At 37.5% G+C, this 18,728-nt stretch overlaps 2 protein-coding genes across 3 annotated transcripts in view; one reads left to right on the top strand and one right to left on the bottom strand.

Annotated features, from left to right (window-relative positions):
- Positions 1 to 7,039: 7,039 nt before the first annotated feature.
- LOC114458123 (toll-like receptor 5) lies at positions 7,040 to 10,726 on the bottom strand. 2 transcript variants are annotated; one of them, XM_028440390.1, is made up of 2 exons: positions 10,639 to 10,726; positions 7,040 to 9,471 (listed from the first exon to the last, which is right to left on the bottom strand). In XM_028440390.1, exons 1-2 carry the CDS (start codon positions 10,684 to 10,686, stop codon positions 7,597 to 7,599), a joined length of 1,923 nt encoding a protein of 640 aa, XP_028296191.1. In that variant the 5' UTR covers positions 10,687 to 10,726; the 3' UTR covers positions 7,040 to 7,596. The 2 variants fall into 2 exon arrangements, with proteins under 2 accessions (XP_028296191.1, XP_028296192.1); XM_028440391.1 differs by lacking the exon at positions 10,639 to 10,726 and adding an exon at positions 10,368 to 10,423.
- Positions 10,727 to 14,802: 4,076 nt separating this feature from the next.
- LOC114458124 (dystrobrevin beta-like) overlaps positions 14,803 to 18,728 on the top strand; it is a 52,061-nt gene continuing 48,135 nt past the window's right edge. The window contains exon 1 of the mRNA XM_028440393.1: positions 14,803 to 15,040. The gene's annotated coding sequence lies outside the window, so the exon portion shown is untranslated. The remainder of the gene's footprint in view (positions 15,041 to 18,728) is intronic.

Genomic DNA, 18,728 nt, shown 5'->3' with positions numbered 1-18,728 from the left:
AGGGAAAACAGGTATTTTTATACAAACAAAGCTATATATATATATATATATATATATATATATATATATATATATATATATATATATATGTACACAGTGTTGGCAAGGTTACTTTCAAAAAGTAATCAGTTACAGATCACATGCCCAAAAATTTAATTTGTAACGTAAACCCTTACATTACTCAATCTAAGTCCTGTAATCTGATTACTTGGATTACTTCCACATTAAATTAGATTTTTTAAGTGTAGGAATGCAGCAGTCAATGAAAAGAATAAAGATAACTATTGTAAATACATTCTCTATAGGTGCTGATGGTGATATTACACTTCACAGTAATAACACATACTCTGTGTATCTGAATTGGTCAATTAATTAATCGATAAATATAAAAAAAAAAAAAAAAACATACAGTATCTATAAAGCACATTTAATCCCTGCTTAAGCTGATTAAACAGAAATAAGTGTCTCTCATGCAAGCGTGCAAACACAAACACTTGTGGTGCACACACACACACACACACACACACAAACATTCGTGGTGCACACACACGCACACACTTGTGGTGCACACACACGCACATACTTGTGGTGCGCACACACACAAACACTCTTGGTGCGCGCACACAAATCTATGCAGGTGAAGGAAACAGCTCTGCATTACGGTCAGTGACATAAATCGCACAAGGCACAACGCAACAAATCGATGATGCAATTTGTTGCCAGCACTTTGAATAGTTGATTTTTATTGATTCGTTGTTGCCTTAATCATCTTACCATTTTACCACATCATGGAGGACTTTGTATGTAAGGAAATAGACAGTAGCCTAGCACTAACTATAGACAGTAGCATAGCGCTAACTATAGACAGTAGCCTCACTGTAGACAGTAGCCTAGCGCTAACTGTAGACAGTAGCCTTGCACTAACTTTAGACAGTAGCCTAGCGCTCACTGTAGACAGTAGCCTAGTGCTAACTGTAGACAGTAGCCTAGCACTCACTGTAGACGGTAGCCTAGCGCTAACTGTAGACAGTAGCCTAGCGCTAATTGTAGACAGTAGTATAGCGCTAACTATAGACAGTAGCCTCACTGTAGACAGTAGCCTAGCGCTAACTGTAGACAGTAGCCTTGCACTAACTTTAGACAGTAGCCTAGCGCTCACTGTAGACAGTAGCCTAGTGCTAACTGTAGACAGTAGCCTAGCACTCACTGTAGACGGTAGCCTAGCGCTAACTGTAGACAGTAGCCTAGCGCTAATTGTAGACAGTAGTATAGCTCTAACTATAGACAGTAGCCTAGTGCTAACTGTAGACAGTAGCCTAGTGCTCTCTGTAGACAGTAGCCTAGCGCTAACTGTAGACAGTAGCCTAGCACTCACTGTAGACAGTAGCCTAGCACTCACTGTAGACAGTAGCCTAGCGCTAACTGTAGACAGTAGCCTAGCGCTAATTGTAGACAGTAGTATAGCTCTAACTAAATACAATTGCCTAGCACTCACTGTAGTCAGTAGCCTAGCGCTAACTATAGACAGTAACCTTGCACTCACTGTAGACAGTAGCCTAGCGCTAACTGTAGACAGTAACATAGCTCTAACTTTAGTCAGTAGCCTAGCGCTCACTGTAGACAGTAGCCTAGCGCTAACTGTAGACAGTAGCATAGCACTCACTGTAGACGGTAGCCTAGCGCTAACTGTAGAGAGTAGCCTAGCGCTAATTGTAGACAGTAGTATAGCTCTCACTAAAGACGGTAGCCTAGCACTCACTGTAGACAGTAGCCTAGCGCCAACTGTAGACAGTAGCCTAGCGCTAACTGTAGACAGTAGTATAGCTCTAACTATAGACAGTAGCCTAGCGCTAACTGTAGACAGTAGCCTAGCACTCACTGTAGACAGTAGTATAGCGTTAACTATAGACAGTAGCCAAGCGCTCACTGTAGACAGTAGCCTAGCGCTAACTGTAGACAGCAGCCTAGCGCTAACTGTAGACAGTAGCCTAGCACTCACTGTAGACAGTAGTATAGCGCTAACTATAGACAGTAGCATAGCGCTAACTGTAGACTGTAGTATAGCTCTAACTATAGACAGTAGCCTAGCGCTAACTGTAGACAGTAGCCTAGTGCTCTCTGTAGACAGTAGCCTAGCGCTAACTGTAGACAGTAGCCTTGCGCTAACTTTAGACAGTAGCCTAGCGCTCATTGTAGACGGTAGCCTAGCGCTAACTGTAGACAGTAGCCTAGCGCTAATTGTAGACAGTAGTATAGCTCTAACTAAATACAGTTGCCTAGCACTCACTGTAGTCAGTAACCTAGCGCTAACTATAGACAGTGGCCTTGCACTCACTGTACACAGTAGCCTAGCGCTAACTGTAGACAGTAGCATAGCTCTAACTTTAGTCAGTAGCCTAGCGCTATCTGTAGACAGTAGCCTAGCACTCACTGTAGAGAGTAGCCTAGCGCTAATTGTAGACAGTAGTATAGCTCTAACTAAAGACAGTAGCCTAGCACTCACTGTAGACAGTAGCCTAGTGCCAACTGTAGACAGTAGCCTAGCGCTAACTGTAGACAGTAGTATAGCTCTAACTATAGACAGTAGCCTAGCGCTAACTGTAGACAGTAGCCTAGCACTCACTGTAGACAGTAGTATAGCGCTAACTATAGACAGTAGCCAAGCGCTCACTGTAGACAGTAGCCTAGCGCTAACTGTAGACAGCAGCCTAGCACTCACTGTAGACAGTAGTATAGCGCTAACTATAGACAGTAGCATAGCGCTAACTGTAGACTGTAGTATATCTCTAACTATAGACAGTAGCCTAGCGCTAACTGTAGACAGTAACCTAGCGCGTAACTGTAGACAGTAGCCTAGCGCTAACTGTAGACTGTAGTATAGCTCTAACTATAGACAGTAGCCTAGCTCTAACTGTAGACAGTAGCCTAGCGTGCAACTGTAGACAGTAGCCTAGCGCGTAACTGTAGACAGTAGCCTAGCGCGTAACTGTAGACAGTAGCCTAGCGCTAACTGTAAACAGTAGGCTATCTGTAACTGCACATTAATAAGCAGATAAAGATAAGGGACGTTGCTATCTGACTATTATCTTTGTCGACTACATTGATGTTTCTTTATCGACTAGTGACTAGTCTAATACACAAGGTTTTTCTAGTACAGTTCAATTTAAACACAAAAATAATCTACAAGGTCAAAACATTGTCTTTAGAAATATTGTTTATATTTAATATTTATCTGAAAACATCCTCTGTATAACTAATTTTTAATTTACGTAAATACTAGTGAGATGTTCACACTGTGAGAGATGAGCAGCTGAACTCTGCTGAACATCAAAGTATCTCTTCAGGATGAATCAAAGGAAGCAAATCATACTGTAAACAAACCCATGCGTGAGAATCAATGTGTGCCATTTTCAAGCATTTCTTTAGTTTAAATCGTACAAATATTTGGACAATAAACAGTCCAACAGGCAGAAGCAATAATATAGATCAATAATCAATGTGATAAACAACTGCATTAAAATGGCAACTATAGAAAAGAAGAAAAAAAAAACAATTATTAAATCAGTTATCAGAATTACTGTTCAGCTCTCAATAATAATATGTTCAGGCAACACATTTTAATTGAACAGTGAAATGTAGAATAAGAGAAGTGTGTGACATGTTCCTCCGCAGTGAGAAACCAGGATGGACATAAACAACCTGGCCCGTGTTCTTATCCGACAATCATGGGCCACGCCGTCCCCAACTCAGACCCAACGACCATCATGGGGGACACCAACCGTCAGCTCAAGGTGATGGGGCGCCTGCTGACTATGCCCAGTAATTACTGGGACCAGTTTGTGACGGAGCAATGGTGACCTTAACTCCTCGTGGAAAATTCTTTGCCTCTCCACTGCTGAAAAACCACCATGAAGGTGCTACAGTTGCTACATTTCACTGTTTACTCAAAACATGAAACCAAATATTGGCAAAAAAAAAAAGCTTTTGTCGTACTGATCAATTATTTTGAAAGTCTGCATGTTTTTTTTTGTTTTTTTTTAGTTGTTTATAACATATATTATAATATAGTTTTGTGGAGTTGTATGTTTTATTTTGAAAAACCCAGCTGTGGGTATCACTGTTGCTTTTCATTATATGTTGGCTGTGCTTTTATTGTGATGGTTTTTCAGCTCATGTGTCACTCAGTAGTTGAAGAACAGAAGGTTTGATCATTTTCTTAAATGTTTGTGCTTTTATTTAGTGACTGAATTAAATTCGATAAAATCCACCACCTGGACCTGTTTCAAATGTGTGTGTTTGTGATCAAATATATATAGTTTTCTATTTTTGGCAATATGAAGGCGATATGGTCATTTTGTAAAATAGAAAACTTGATATATCTTGAATCTCGATATATCGCCCAGCACAAGTGTGATGGCACATTTTTCATCATAGCTGCTCCAGGTATTTGTGTCTGACTTGTCGAGCAGTCAGCGACGCAAAGCTGAACTCAGAGTGCAGCTGATTTCTCAGTGTGTGTGTGTGTGTGTGTGTGTGTGTGTGTGTGTGTGTGTGTGTGTGTGTGTGTGTGTGTGTGTGTGTGAGAGAGAGAGAGTGAACGGGCAGTGGGGGAGGAGGATGGAGGAGGGGCAGAATACAGGAATCCAAAGTCAACCAGGAAGTAAGAGTGACGAGGTGAAGGAGGAGGAGGATGCAGTTTCCATGGTTACTTGCCTGCTGGGATGGATAGGATGAGATGGGGTTTTTTGTGTTGCTATGTGTGTGTTTGCCACAGCGTGTGGAGCTTCTGTCTGGTTTGACTGAATAAATAAATAATGAAGTCTGCAGAAAAACACAGAAAATTATGTTTTAATTTAAGCTATAATAAAAATATACTGCTGCAACTCTATTAACTTGATTTATATAATGCTGCTTTTTTTTTTTTTTTTTTTTAACCAATGAAGTAGTCCCATAGCGCTTTAAAATAACAGCACATTCAGTTATTCACAGAGCTGCAATGCAATGCTTAGGGTTCACTTTGACACAGACAGACAGAGGATCAAACCCTCAACCTCTCAATCAGAAAACGACCCCTCTCCAGTCTAAATTATATATATATATATATATATATATATTGGATGTACTTGTAGTTATAATTTTATTAGTGGAATCCATTTTTATCAATCTATTTATTTATTTATTTAGTTTATTTATTTATTTAATATTTACAAATGATAAACAATACCGTACTACGAATAGACCTACTGATTTTTGTTACAAATATATGAAAATGTAATGCCATTATGTATGTAGCTTTAAAAGCTTTTGATCTACACAATACTTGATATTCAAATCTTTGTGTTCATTTATATATTTGAATTCACTGCTTGAAGAGAGGGCTGATGTTTGTATTTAATAATTTATGAGCAGATCTTGCATCATTAGGCTTTAAGACATAAACAAATAAAACAGGCAGAGGATCTCGGTCGTTTGATTGTTGTAACAAAACACAGCAAAGAACATTATTTCTCCGTTATCTGTCCTGAGCAGCCCGTTTATTCAGTAAGTTGATCATCTCTGCTGCTCTTTTAAAACATGAATCAAAGCTGTGCAGAAAACATCAGTATGAAGGTCAGCAGTGAGACTGACGCTGAGCCGAGGTCGCCCCCTGCTGGAAGAAAAGGAAAATACATCCTCAACACTAGTGGCGCGCTGCTGCCCCCTAGTGGCGCATTTAACATTGTTCAATGTGTCTTCTGAGAAACATTTAATTTAGTTTTAGTTCGACTGAGAATATTTAACTTGGACTTCTGCCTTCACCAGTGTATCTCCTGACAAACTGTCACCTGAAAAAAAAACATGTTTCACAACAAAAATAGAAAAAATAAAGACTTTAAAAAAAATAAAAACTTCACTGAAAATAAATACATTTTAAAGTATTAATCATAAAAGTAAGACAGTGCTTTTTGACCTGTCATATTTTATCTATGGAACATGTGAGTTGTTCTCATGCTGAAAAAGTGACTCGTCACATACATGAGAAAAATTACAAACGGTAATTCACAGTGATTTGGATAAGTAACTTTGATATGATTACTGGTTTGGAAATAGTAACGCATCTGATTACTCGTTACTGACAAAAGTAACTTAGTTACTCTGGCATCTATCATCTTCACTTGTTTCTCTTTGGCTTATTTAAAAATCAAGTCCCTGCTCTATCACACTACCTCTGAATGTGCAAAATATAAATAACAAAAAGAAAAGAAAATACTGCAAAAACTTGCGTTTTCATAAAATTAAGAGCTAGATTTTCATAATCTTAAGTTAAAAGTATTGATTTTCTTTGTTGATCAAATTTTTTGATTCTTCATTCAGCACCTTTTCATTCAAACTGGGAGTTTGTCTTGTTTTATTGAATTAAACAAATGAGTACATACAGTAAATAAACCTATCAAAGCTAATCTAAATCCTATGATGACCCACATTTATTCCACAACCCACAATGGACATTACAGTTTTCATGGCAGAGAAATAATGATCAGCGACCAGTGCAAGTGCTTTTTCATCATTGAGTGCTTCTACACAACATTGTAATGCAAAGCGTTTGTATTTATTTTATTGTCAGAAAATATGTGACTCTGTTCTCAAACAACAGTAATATAGTCTGTGATTTGACACAAGTTTTTTATTCAACAAATGATGTGCTAGCTGTCAGTATAAATAAATAAATGTGTTTTCAGAATGATAAATAACAAACACAGAGTTATATCTACCAAAGAAGCAGATCAAATTCAATACAAAATAAAAGGTTTGAGTTCCAGTTAACTTGACAAGTGCCGCAAAATGGCTATAGACAGAACACTGTTTGAATTCAGTTAGCCCTTACTTTTCTCAGCATTTAACAGAAACCACAGACATTTGAGCTGTAAAGCCAAACCTCTATCGCACGTGTTAAACTCATGGCCAGGAGGCCAAATCCAGCCCTTTAGATCATCCAATTCCGCCCGCAGGAGAAAATAAAAACATAAATCATTGTGTAAATGAAAGTCAACTATTCTTAAAGGGACTCACAGTTTTCCTGGTGCTTATACGCGATTGCAATCATTTTTAATGTTAAGCTGTTGTAAAATCTCAAAAATATTACACAATCCTTACATTTTTCTTTAAATTATTACAGAATTTTTTCCTTAATTATATAGAAATTGGTCACAAAATGCAGGATATTTAAAGTGAAAATCCTGTTGGGACTGATAGCTATCACTTATTGCTTAAATATTGCCAGTTTCTTACATATTTTGTATTTTATGTAAACATGGAAGTGCAAACTATGGCGCAATACTGTTGAAATTACAAGTTTTCCTGTATAAAATCTGTGGCCCATTTGAGATGAAACTGCTCCGTATGTATTTGGCCCCTGAACTAAAATGAGTTTTACACCCCTGCTCTGTGGAGTTCATGAAACTGTCACGAAAATGACTTGGTTTAATTTTTGTGCGTGGCAACACAAATTACTTAATTTTTTGTGATGTTTATCCCAGCATGTGAACAGTTTCTGATCAGTCGGATCATGCTTGGATGTGTTTTATGTGAAGCAGCTATTCTGTGTGTCCGTTTGTTTCACTGCAGTGTGTTTTGAGCTGAGTAAGCAATCAGGGGAACGTCAAAGAACCCAGAGGGGAATCCACACCTGAGCTCCTGAAGGGAACTGAGAAACGTGACATTAGTCGAATTCATCCACAACAAGAAGCTTCTCAGGCTGGAGTCACAGAAGAATCGGTTCATTTTCAGGTCCAGGTAGCTGAGGGTGCTGAAGACCACAGGGTCAGGGGAGGCTAAGAAATTGTTGACGAGGCGGAGAATCTTCACATTTCCTGGTATCACGTCATGCTGGAGGTGTGTGAGCGTGTTGAACGAGAGGTCAAGCTCCAGTAATGAGGTGAGACCTTTGAAGACATCTTTGGGGAGGGAACGCAGTGCATTGTGGCTCAGGTTTAGTCCCGTCACCCTTCCCAGGTCGTCAAACAGATTCAGGCATTTCCTCTGAGCCCAGATGGACTGCAGGGAGCTGCTGTGAAGGTCCAGAAGTTGGAGGTCATTCAGTCCGGTTGGTGTTGATGTGCAGCTCCTGATCGTGTTTCCTCCAAAGAAGAAGTTGTTTAAGTTCTTCATCTGTGCTAAAAGTGTGTGAACGTCTCCTAGATTTGTCAGCCTGTTCTTGCCGATGTTCAGATGTGTAACGTTGCGAGCAAACAGAGAGACTCCTCTCACCGACAAAGGTGTCAATCTGTTATCATTCAGCATGAGATAGTTCAAACTGGGCAGAGCAGCAGGAAAACCAAAGTCTCGCAGAGAGTTCCCAGTCAGATACAACATCTTCAGTTGGGGAAGGCCACGAAATGAGCCGAAACCCAACACACCGATGTGGTTGTGGGACAAGTCCAGAACTCTGAGGTTGGTCAGAGATGCAAACGTGTGGGAGTGGATTTCTCCAAGTAGGTTGTGTGAAAGGTTGAGCATCCTTAAATGACCCTGAAGACCCTCAAAGGCTCCTCTGTCAATTTGGTTCACTTTGTTTTGGGAAATATTGATGACAACGACTTCTTTCAGGTGGCTGAAGACTGCAGGCTTTAAAGCAAAAATACGGTTTTTGGACAGATCCAAAGACAGGATTGAACTGTTGCTCAGACCTTTGAAGGTGCTGCTGTCAGGATCGGGAAGGTTATTGAAGGAGAATCCTTTTCCGATGTGCCCGGAGATTTTCAGATGAGAGATTTTAGTTGTCTTAATCGCCTGAAAAAGACGCCCACATTGATCCACGCTTAGCCCGTTGTTGGACAAGTCCAGCATCTCAAAGGAAATCCCTCTGAAGGGATTTCCACATTTCTGCCAGTCAAATCTGGAATTGGACATCTCTTTTAAGTGGATGGAGTTTAAATTTAGGAGTGAGAAGTGTTTTCCCCGAAAACCAGCAAGATCCGACTCACAGATTCTGTCAATGGTGTTCAGCTTGAGGTTCAGTGATTTAAACTTTGTCATGTTTGCAAAGAATGGAGCTGGCTGGAGCTTCTTTATATTGTTTCCAAACAGATCAAGAGTCTGTAAGGACGACAGAGTCTGCAGGTAGCTGTCCCCCAGGATGCTTTCATTCAGAGAGCAGTAATCCAGGCGGAGGTCCTGCAAAGCAGAGAGGCCTTCGAAGGCCAGTGGCTCCAGGTGAAGACCCCGGTTAAATCCCAGCACCAGACGTCTGAGTTTCCCCAGTCCTCTGAAGGTTTTGTTCCTGATCGCCAGTGGCATGGTCTGTTTACCCACATCCAGCTCCTGCAGCTGATGGAGGCCTGACAGGGAGGCGGGGCCAAGCTCAGAGATGTGGTTCATCTCCAGGTAAAGGTGAGTGATGTGAGGTGGCAGAGGAGGAACCGAGCGCAGCCTACGGGCAGCACAGTTGGCTACTGAGCCCATTATGATGCATGATGGGAAACAGGCCGGAACCTTGGAAGAAGAAGATCAAGAAGAATGAGCTTTTCAAACAAACACAAGAAATCACTGTAAAAATGAAGTAAAAACACAACTTAAAGAAACGTTTTCACTTTGCGGCGGTCTTTGCCGTTTCCTACAATTTTACAATTTCATTTAGCAGATGATTTTATCCAACGCGAAACAAGCAGTTAGCGTTAAAGGAGTTGCTCAACATGCCACACTGATGACCCAGGTTGGATTTGAACCGCTGACAGATTACAATCCAGCTTTCTTAACTGTTACAAAGTCACATTACTGTTTGTCAACAAACCCAATGTCTATGATAAAATCAAAAACAGCAATTTCATCCTGTGACATTTGCGAGTGGAGATGTCCCAACCTAACTTTGTCACTTCCGATACGATACCAATATTTCAGCCTTTAGTGATGGCCGATACCGATATCAGCCTGAATCATACATACTTTTATTACACATTTTTTAGTGTGGAATGTTGATGAGGCTTGATGAAGTGATTATTACTCAACAAAGATGTTACATACATTTTAACTTTCAAACGTAAAGATATTCTAGAGTTCATAAAATTAAATGAAAAATAAATGAGAAGACCCTGAAAAATAACATCAATAAATCCAATAATAAAGAATTTAAAGTGCAAAGGAACCACTAGTTTGACTTAAACATTGACAATTCAATAGAATAAAACAACAAATACATTTAAAGACCCTGAAAAAAACTAATAAACACAAATTATACTTTTTAAAGTACAAAAAAAAAAAACTCAAGTTCACGTGACTTATTTTTTTAATGTCAGTATTTAGTTCTATTTAGTAAAAGTGAGCAGAAAATTTAAAGCAGAAAACTATATTATAACAAAATGTTTCACATTGTTCATTCTTTGTTTTCCTACCTGGACAGGGCGTCAGTACATCACAGCTTTTACATAAAAAACTATGCGATTAACATTCATCTAGTTTAAAAACATAAAACACAAAAATGAAAACATTAAATTTAAGGTTTGGTTGTATGAATATTGAATAAACTAATTTAGAATAAAGAGCTTCAACATTCAAAGTGTGAGCCTACAAATTCATTCATCCATTCATTCAGTAAAACAGGCAAATACAAGTTTTCTTTTTGGATTTGAATATTTGAATCATCAGATCAAATTGTATAAATACCTGCAGAAAAACACAAAAAACAAGGAGCTGAAGATCCTGAATCCTCATCCTGGTGCTGCTGATCTGAATCTCTTACCGTTTCAAATCCTCTGCAGTGTTTTTATCTGTGGATGATTGCATCACTTCTGCATGAACACAGCTCTGTCTGAACTTCCTGTTTGTTAACATTGCAAAATCCAGACTTTCATGACAAAGGGAAGTACCTGTGTGTACATACATGTGTGGTCATGCATTGCTCTTCACTGTATATGTGACCAGAACCACTTGATAGACAACAGGCTGTTTCTCAGAAATTCAGATAAGATAAATGTTTGTGCGTCCTGGTACTTTTCACTGACCAACAGCTTTTCCTGTAATCCCATAGTACGGTTGGTTAAATAACAGTGAATTTGGAGGGAAGTTAAGTAATTTGGAATTTCCCACTTCTGCCAATAAGCAGCCGCAGCATACAGACAACAGTGATGGACACCGAGTCCATAAAAAGCAGGTCACTGCATTTGAAAAGGGGTAAAAAGATTGAGGAGGTCAATGGTGATACTCAAATACTTGCAAAATGACACAAGTTCAACAGTGGGTGGAATGACTTTTCCTTCACAAAAGAAAGAGGATTCATTTAGATTCACTGGCATTTAAAACTAAAGGTGGGAAGATATCGTGTGATAACATATTGCGATATGGAATCATCACAAGATCTATTGTCGATAATACGAGTGGTATCGTGATATCACAAAAAGGGGGGTGAAGCGTGCATTTCCATCTATGCTACATGTCATAATGGTGATGACATCATTTGGTTTTAGTATTCAACTGGCACGAATTGTCACTCTCTGTTTTTGCATTATATTAGCGGAGTGGCACTTTTTGTATTGTAAATAAGAAAAAAGAATAGGATTAAAGTCATATTAAAGCATGGTTATTTTGTCAACGATAATATGGGGCCATTCAGCACAAGTTGCTGGGAGCATAATGTTATTCCCGCATGTCATTCTTTCTTCTTCCGAGGAAATCCTACTTCCCATGTATGAACAATCACCAAATTTTGCCTAAAGGTCCAGTCCTATGCCAGATTGCCTGAGCTGCAAAAACAGGCTAATCGTCTGAAAGGTGGCGCTTCAACAAGCCTCTAAAGTTCAAAACTTTGAAACTTCATGAAAAAACTTTTATTCACTCACATGTATTGCAAATTATTAAGCTAACTGTTTTTATTTTAAAAAAAAAAAACAAAAAAAAAACTGTAAAACTTATTAACCCTATCTCCTCCCACAATTTTTGCTCAATTGACACCGAACTTACTCCAGCTCATCTTCAGACTGTCCCACACAAACCATCTACACAGATTTTTGATTTGTCAGAAATTGACCCTACATTGCATCAATAAGTTGGACTGTAACCTGTTTGGTAAAAATATACTTGCAAAGTCCTGCTAAATATTTTTTAAATGTTAGATTTTTTGAAAAAAAAAATAATTATTTTATTTTTTGTAGATGATGCTTGGAAAATATCACAGTTTTATCCTAAAAACAGATTTTTATTTTTACATCATTCTGAATTTAGCTCTCAAGTCAACAATTGGAGTCAATACAAAAATTGCATTTTTGAACATCAGTTTTTCCACTTATGGAGCCAATAAATCATTGTTATAAACAAATTACCAACAGCTCCATGTTGTCTAGATGCACTTTGTGTATTTTCAGATCTTTTTCATAATAATTGAATTATTGACAGATGTTCAAATTCTGCCTAAATGCGAAAAGCTGCTTTTTTTCCCCAAAGTGTCTATTCGTACGGTTGCCTTATGGACAACACCCGGTGCTATTGGTATATTTACCGAAGTACACGTACGTAGCGTCTTAGGGTTATGGTTAAGTTTAGGGTTAGGGTTAAGGTTAGTCATGTGACCTAAAAAGGCCAATGACTGACCCATCATGTGACGTAAACTGGCTAATGAGAGGTGCTGCGTACAGATAGAATGTCGCTATATTAATATGGCAACCGTACCGATAGCCACTGCTTTCTTTTTTTGCCTAAAACTTCATGGTCCTGATCATTGCTGCGCACCATCTATAATCCTTCTTCTTCTCTTTTTTCCTTTCCAAAAATACTGTGTTGTATTGTTTATTGCAGGGGTTCTCAACTGGTCTCACCCTGGGACCCACATTTTGCCACGTTCAATAATTCATAACCCACCTTTTTCTTTTTTTAGAATTTGACCAACCAAAGCTAGTATCTAAAAAATAGCTTATATATAAAGTTTTTTTTAAACATAAATCCATATATTTTCCTGTGCAACATGTGCCTGTCAAAAGAAAAGTGTGGTTCAAAATAAAAACAAGTCCATTATGAGAGACATTAAGTATTTATTTATTTTGACCAGCTGTTTCCGACCCACCCAGTACAGGTCCGCGACCCACTTTTGGGTCCCGACCCACCAGTTAAGAATCACTGGTGTATTGTATAAATGTGACTAGTTTATATCGTCTCTAAGGAAGATTGTGATTATGAAAAGTTTCACCTTTATGCAGATTATGTTATCTGCATAAAGGTGAAACCTGGGTCTGATAAACCCTGACACAGTTATTCATAATGCTGAGAGAAATAGATGATAAGTGCAGCCTTTCAATATACATGCTACATTCAAAGTAATGATTTAAAACCACATGGGCAAATTGTGTGTGTGTGTGTGTGTGTGTGTGTGTGTGTGTGTGTGTGTGTGCACTTTAATCGCACTAACTTGGTGAATTTCACAACCCTAGAAGAATACTACTAAAGGGCAACAAAGAGAAGGTTGAACTTTAGCCTCAAATGCTATGTCAAACTTTACAACGTACATTATTTTTTTACTGAAAAATAAATTTAAATAAACGTTAAAGCTATATTCAACAATCAAATTCAAATCTAATCAAATGTGGACCAACACAAAGAGCTGATTAAGCAGGTGTGTTAAACATAAGGCCTGTGGATCAAATCCAGCCCCAGAGAATCAAGATATCCAGGATTTGTTTAATGTAAAAATGACAGTGAAAACATGATACCATGTTGCTGCAACAATTGAATTTCCCCTCTGGGGGTCAATAATGGTATATTCTATTCTATACGATATAGATCTAAATATGTCAGTTTCTGCTAACTCACCAATGTCACAAAAATACACACATGGATTGCAATACTTAGATATAGATATTAAAGAGATGGGCAAACTTCATCACAGCGAGGGCCACAAAAACGTGATTGACAGACCTGAGAGCCACATTATTATCATTCATGTCAGCATTTAGAATAATGACCAATCTAAAGAACAAAGGATTTGCTTGTTTTTATTTCTTACATTTGCTTCATTTTTGTTGTTTTTGCAGTGAGTTTGTATGGTTTTGTATATCTTTCTGTCATTTTGTGTATTTTTGTACCCTAATTGTGTATTTCTGAGTAAGTGTGTGTCTTTTTTGTGTATTTTTCTTTCTCATTCTGTGTGTTTTTAGAGTCAATTAGTGGATTTAACTTAGGGGCCTTTCATAATAAGGCAGAGAGTTGCATGTGACCTCGGACTTTCGGATACTGTTTTTGTTTTCCTTTCCATTTTTAGTTTAGATTTTTTGATCAAACAATCTTGTTTCCTTCATAGTAAATATTTAGATCTTGTAAGATATGTATGAAAGTGTCTATTTGTACGGTTGCCGTACGGACAACCCCGGTGCTATTGGTACGGTTAAAGAAGTATAAGTACTTAGGGTTTGAGTTATGTTTAGGTTATAACCCAAATATCGCAACAATTGTTAGGGTTATGGTTAGGGTACGGTTTAGTCTTACACAAGCGACCTAAACTGACCAATGACTGACCTAACATGTGACCTAAACTGACCAATGACTGACCTAACATGTGACCTAAACTGGCCAAATAGGGGCGCTGCGTATGGATACGGCAACCGTACGAATAGCCACTGCCTATAGGTCATCATCAAATATTATTACAACGATTTATTTCAACAAACCTGTTTGTTTCTGGTTCTTCCTCCACTTTAAGCCTCTACAAAGCTGATATTTGTGTTAAATTAACTATCGTGTTATTATGGTGGTTGTTGTTTCATTAAATAACTTGTAATAACATTAAGAAGACTTTGTTGTAGTTTGCAGCCGCACAGAGGCGGAATAGAGTGGGACGGACCTTCCTCTCTAAAGTACCCTCCTCATCGTCACGGTGGCCGGTGTGACGGCTGACGGAGGGCGTGAGGAATGGCTGGAAACGGTGATAAATAACGGGCCAGTGCCGGTGTAAAAGTATGTATTCATCCTGAAGTGGAGGCAGAGGCATTGAGGGGAAACAGGACGTTTATCTGCTCAATTTGGCGCCACACGTTTTAGTGTTGATGTCGGTGTTTGGACACAAATACCTGCGGAAAGCGTCCTGGTGAGTAAAGCTCGTTTCTCACCGCTTTAAACATATTAAACACACCTAAGTTAACTGTATAGCTCACTTTGTAAGTTTATATTGAGGTAAATATTGTTTAAAGAGGTTAATAGACTACTTTAATTGCGGATGAACAAGGTGAACATAGAGTTAAACTTTTCTGCAACATGGCCGCGCTGTTGTCGCACAGTTTCCTAAAAGTAGACAAAAACTAAACGGAGCCTGGGGCCAACTTTTTCCACGAATTAAAAAGTGTACATATCTGCTAAAAACAACAACATAAATGTTCTCATCTTTGTTTGGTTTTTGTTATCTTGCGCTTTTTCCACTTCGGGGGTTGAAGTAAAGCTCACTTGTCAATGTTTCAAATCAAAACTACCTCTGACGTTCTGTTCTGCGATTAGAACCGGACGCCATTCAAATATGTGTCAATTACAAACTATTGCTCTCGTTATTCAAAATACAGACATTTCTTTGTAAAATATTTACCACTTCTTCAATTCTAACTGTCTAATGAAACATTCGGCACATGTTGGATGAGCATAGACCCTTTATATACAGTGAATTACTGACTTTATTTAGTGCATTGAAAAAGAAGAAAAAAAAAAAAGATGAGTCAGGAATGTATGAATGAGGATTCATGTGCCAAAGTAACAGAATACAAGAAGAAAAAAGAGAGAGTACAGTGTTGTGTATTTTTTGTAATACACTTTGATTTTTAATTAAATTTAGCTTAAAAATACAGACACATATTATTTACCTTTTATTTTGATTTATCCTTCAACTTTTTTTTTTTTTTTTTTTTTTTAATTTTGTGGTTTTATTTCAGGTTCAAACTGCTAAAAATGTTCATTATACAATATTATACTGGAGGGGAAAAAACACATTGAATGGAGTGTGTTTTTGGAGTCATTTTGTGTTTATTTCTTATTTTGTATGTTTTTTTTAATGTTGTTTTGTGTATTTTTGTTGTCATTTTGTATGTTTTTCTGTTATTTTGCACATCTTTTTTATATTGCTTTGTGTTAATGTTGTCATTATGTAGATTTCACTGATTTTGTTGTCATTTTGTATGTTTGACTCTTATTTTCTCTATTGTAGTTGTTATTTTGCTTTTTTTCTTATTTTGTATGTTTTTCAAATTTTTTTGTGTATTTTTTTCTCATTTCGTGTACTTATGGAGTCAATTGGTGCATTTGTTTTTTTTTTTTTTTGGGGGGGGGGTCATGTCTCCACTAAGGGTTGTAACCTGTGGAGTCTGTGCGTCTAGACCATCGTGTTGGTGTTTGTGCTCATTCAACTCACTGTAGTAATCTCATCAACTCGGTGTATCTTCTGCTTAGCGTCAAGTTTATTAATAGTAGACTACCAAAATAACTTTTATAACCAAGGATGGAAAATCCATGAATCAAAAAGACAAATAAATATGTCCAGACCAGAATAGATACCGAGTCAAAAGCCAAATTGTGTCTTTAGAAGAGATTTCAGGATAAGGAGGAAATGGAAAAGCCTCAGGAAGGCGTTCATTTCATATCAGATCTGTGGATTTCTCAGAGGGAAACTATTATATCCTAAAAACCTGCACTTGCAGTATTTTTTTTATACCTTCATTAGATTTTTAGAAGTTTAATAAGTTTAAGGAGTGATCCAGGCCATCGTTTATTCCACACTATTGATATGCTCACTAAAATGTATCAAAACTACCCAAAGCAGATTTCTCTCTATTTTTTTTTGTTTCGATACTTCACTTTCTAAGTTTAGATAATCTATAGTTTTTAATCACATCAGTTATTACACATCTGTATATGGAAGCCATTTCTTTCTTATTTCTCTAATGGCCTCAATGGTTTAAAGGAGAGGAAATTTGTGCTAAATGCACTAAGGGTGTGAAAAAAATCGATTTCACGATATTTTTTTTAATTTAAAAAAATTATTTATTTATTCATTTTTTGATATTTAATTAATTTTTTTGTGTATTTGTGCAATATTTCAGTGGTGGTTAAAATGCTTTCAATGTGTTGCAATTGTTACTTGATGCACTTGATTTTATGATGGCAGTGTGTAATGCCTGCAATATTTATGTATGCACATATAATCTGTTCAGATCAGTGTTTAAATTATATATTTTTTCTTATTTTTGTGCATTGTCAGTAACTCAGGGTGATTTATCTTTATTGTTCTCACTTACAGTTGTTACAATGCCGTCATTATGTTGTCGTGGTTACTTTGAGACTTATACACAGTGGTTTCAGTGAAAAGAAACTTGTTGCACTTTATTTTATGATGACAGTGTGTAACGCTGAATTTTCTTGTTTTCAGTGAAAATGTGCAAAAACATTTATAATAAATAATAAATAGGATTTTTGAAGCAAATAGTTTTACCTCTTGAGGACAATCACAGCAATAAAGTTGCGCTTTTGACAATATATCTGCAGTCATTTTTTAAGTGCATTGAAGAAAAAAAATCTAAAATCGAATCGAAACTCAAAATTTTTTGGCAAAATCACCCAGTCCTTGCTAAGCTTCCAGCTGAAGGGGTCCGTGCTGGTACTTCTTTGTGTGTCGCAACCCTTTTATGATAACTTTCCAAAAAGTAGACTGGCAAGGTGCAAAAAGTGACTTTAGAATTTAAATGTACCATTAAGATGGACTAGATCATGTAACATATTTCTTGGATGCAGCTTGATACCATGCTGCACTGTATATATATATTTATATTTATCCTATTTATCCTTTATTCTCTATCTATCCTTTATTTATCCCTCATCCTTTATATTTATCATTATTATTATTATTATTGTTGCTGGGTTGTTCTTTGTTGTTTTGTTTTTATTTCTTTTATTTCTTTTTGTTGCTTGTTTTGTGCACCAACCACCAAGTCAAATTCCTTGTACTGTCCTCAAAACTGTACATGGCAAATAAAACATTTCTGATTCTGATTCTGATTCTGATTCTGATTCTGATTCTGATTTAGGGTTTGTTTTTGCATTTACCATCAACATGAAAAATGGTTTCATGAGCAACTAAAGAGACTGTAAAACCGTTAATGTGAATGGTTCAACGAGGCTTACAGCGATAGCAACTTGATTGCAAACAGTAAAAAAATCCTTTGCAGATATACAGTTTGTTGTCCACTGTGTATCTTAGGAGTGGCAGACTGTTTGTACGTTCAGTGGGTAAAATGAAAGGGGAAAAGAGCATTACCCTTCCTGTCATTCCTGGCACCACTCACTCCTTCCCAATTTCCTCCAGATTGAAATGTTTAATTTGCATTTAATTTACAGTAAAGCTGAACTGCACTGCTGCCTCGTCTGTAGACAGGGAAGTAATACATGTGATGGTGAAACCTGTGATTAGCCACCTTTTGATTTCTGTAATTTCACGGGAATTCGATGATGGTATAATCAAAGCGTCCTTCAATGTGTGTGCGGGGAAAAGATGTGACTGTGGGAAGTGAGACCTCCTGGTAGCACACTGTAATGACATGCTTGTTCTCAACACCTAATTACTGGTTTTCTTGCATCTGCTGGAGCAAACTTGCATAGAGACTGTTTTGATTTTTTGCAAAGGTTAGCCTGAGGTCAGTGAAACGTCAGCAATGTTTGCTTGTCTGTCCGTGCATTGATCTGCTGTATAGTTTAGTGCAAGGTCTGACTCTTTCTCAATGTTTAATAGTCCAGTGCTAATA

Source organism: Gouania willdenowi, chromosome 24 (assembly GCF_900634775.1).
Source record: "Gouania willdenowi chromosome 24, fGouWil2.1, whole genome shotgun sequence".
NCBI lineage: Eukaryota > Metazoa > Chordata > Actinopteri > Blenniiformes > Gobiesocidae > Gouania > Gouania willdenowi.
The sequence above is the reverse complement of the archived record's forward strand: the minus strand, read 5'-3'. Positions and strand labels throughout refer to the sequence as shown.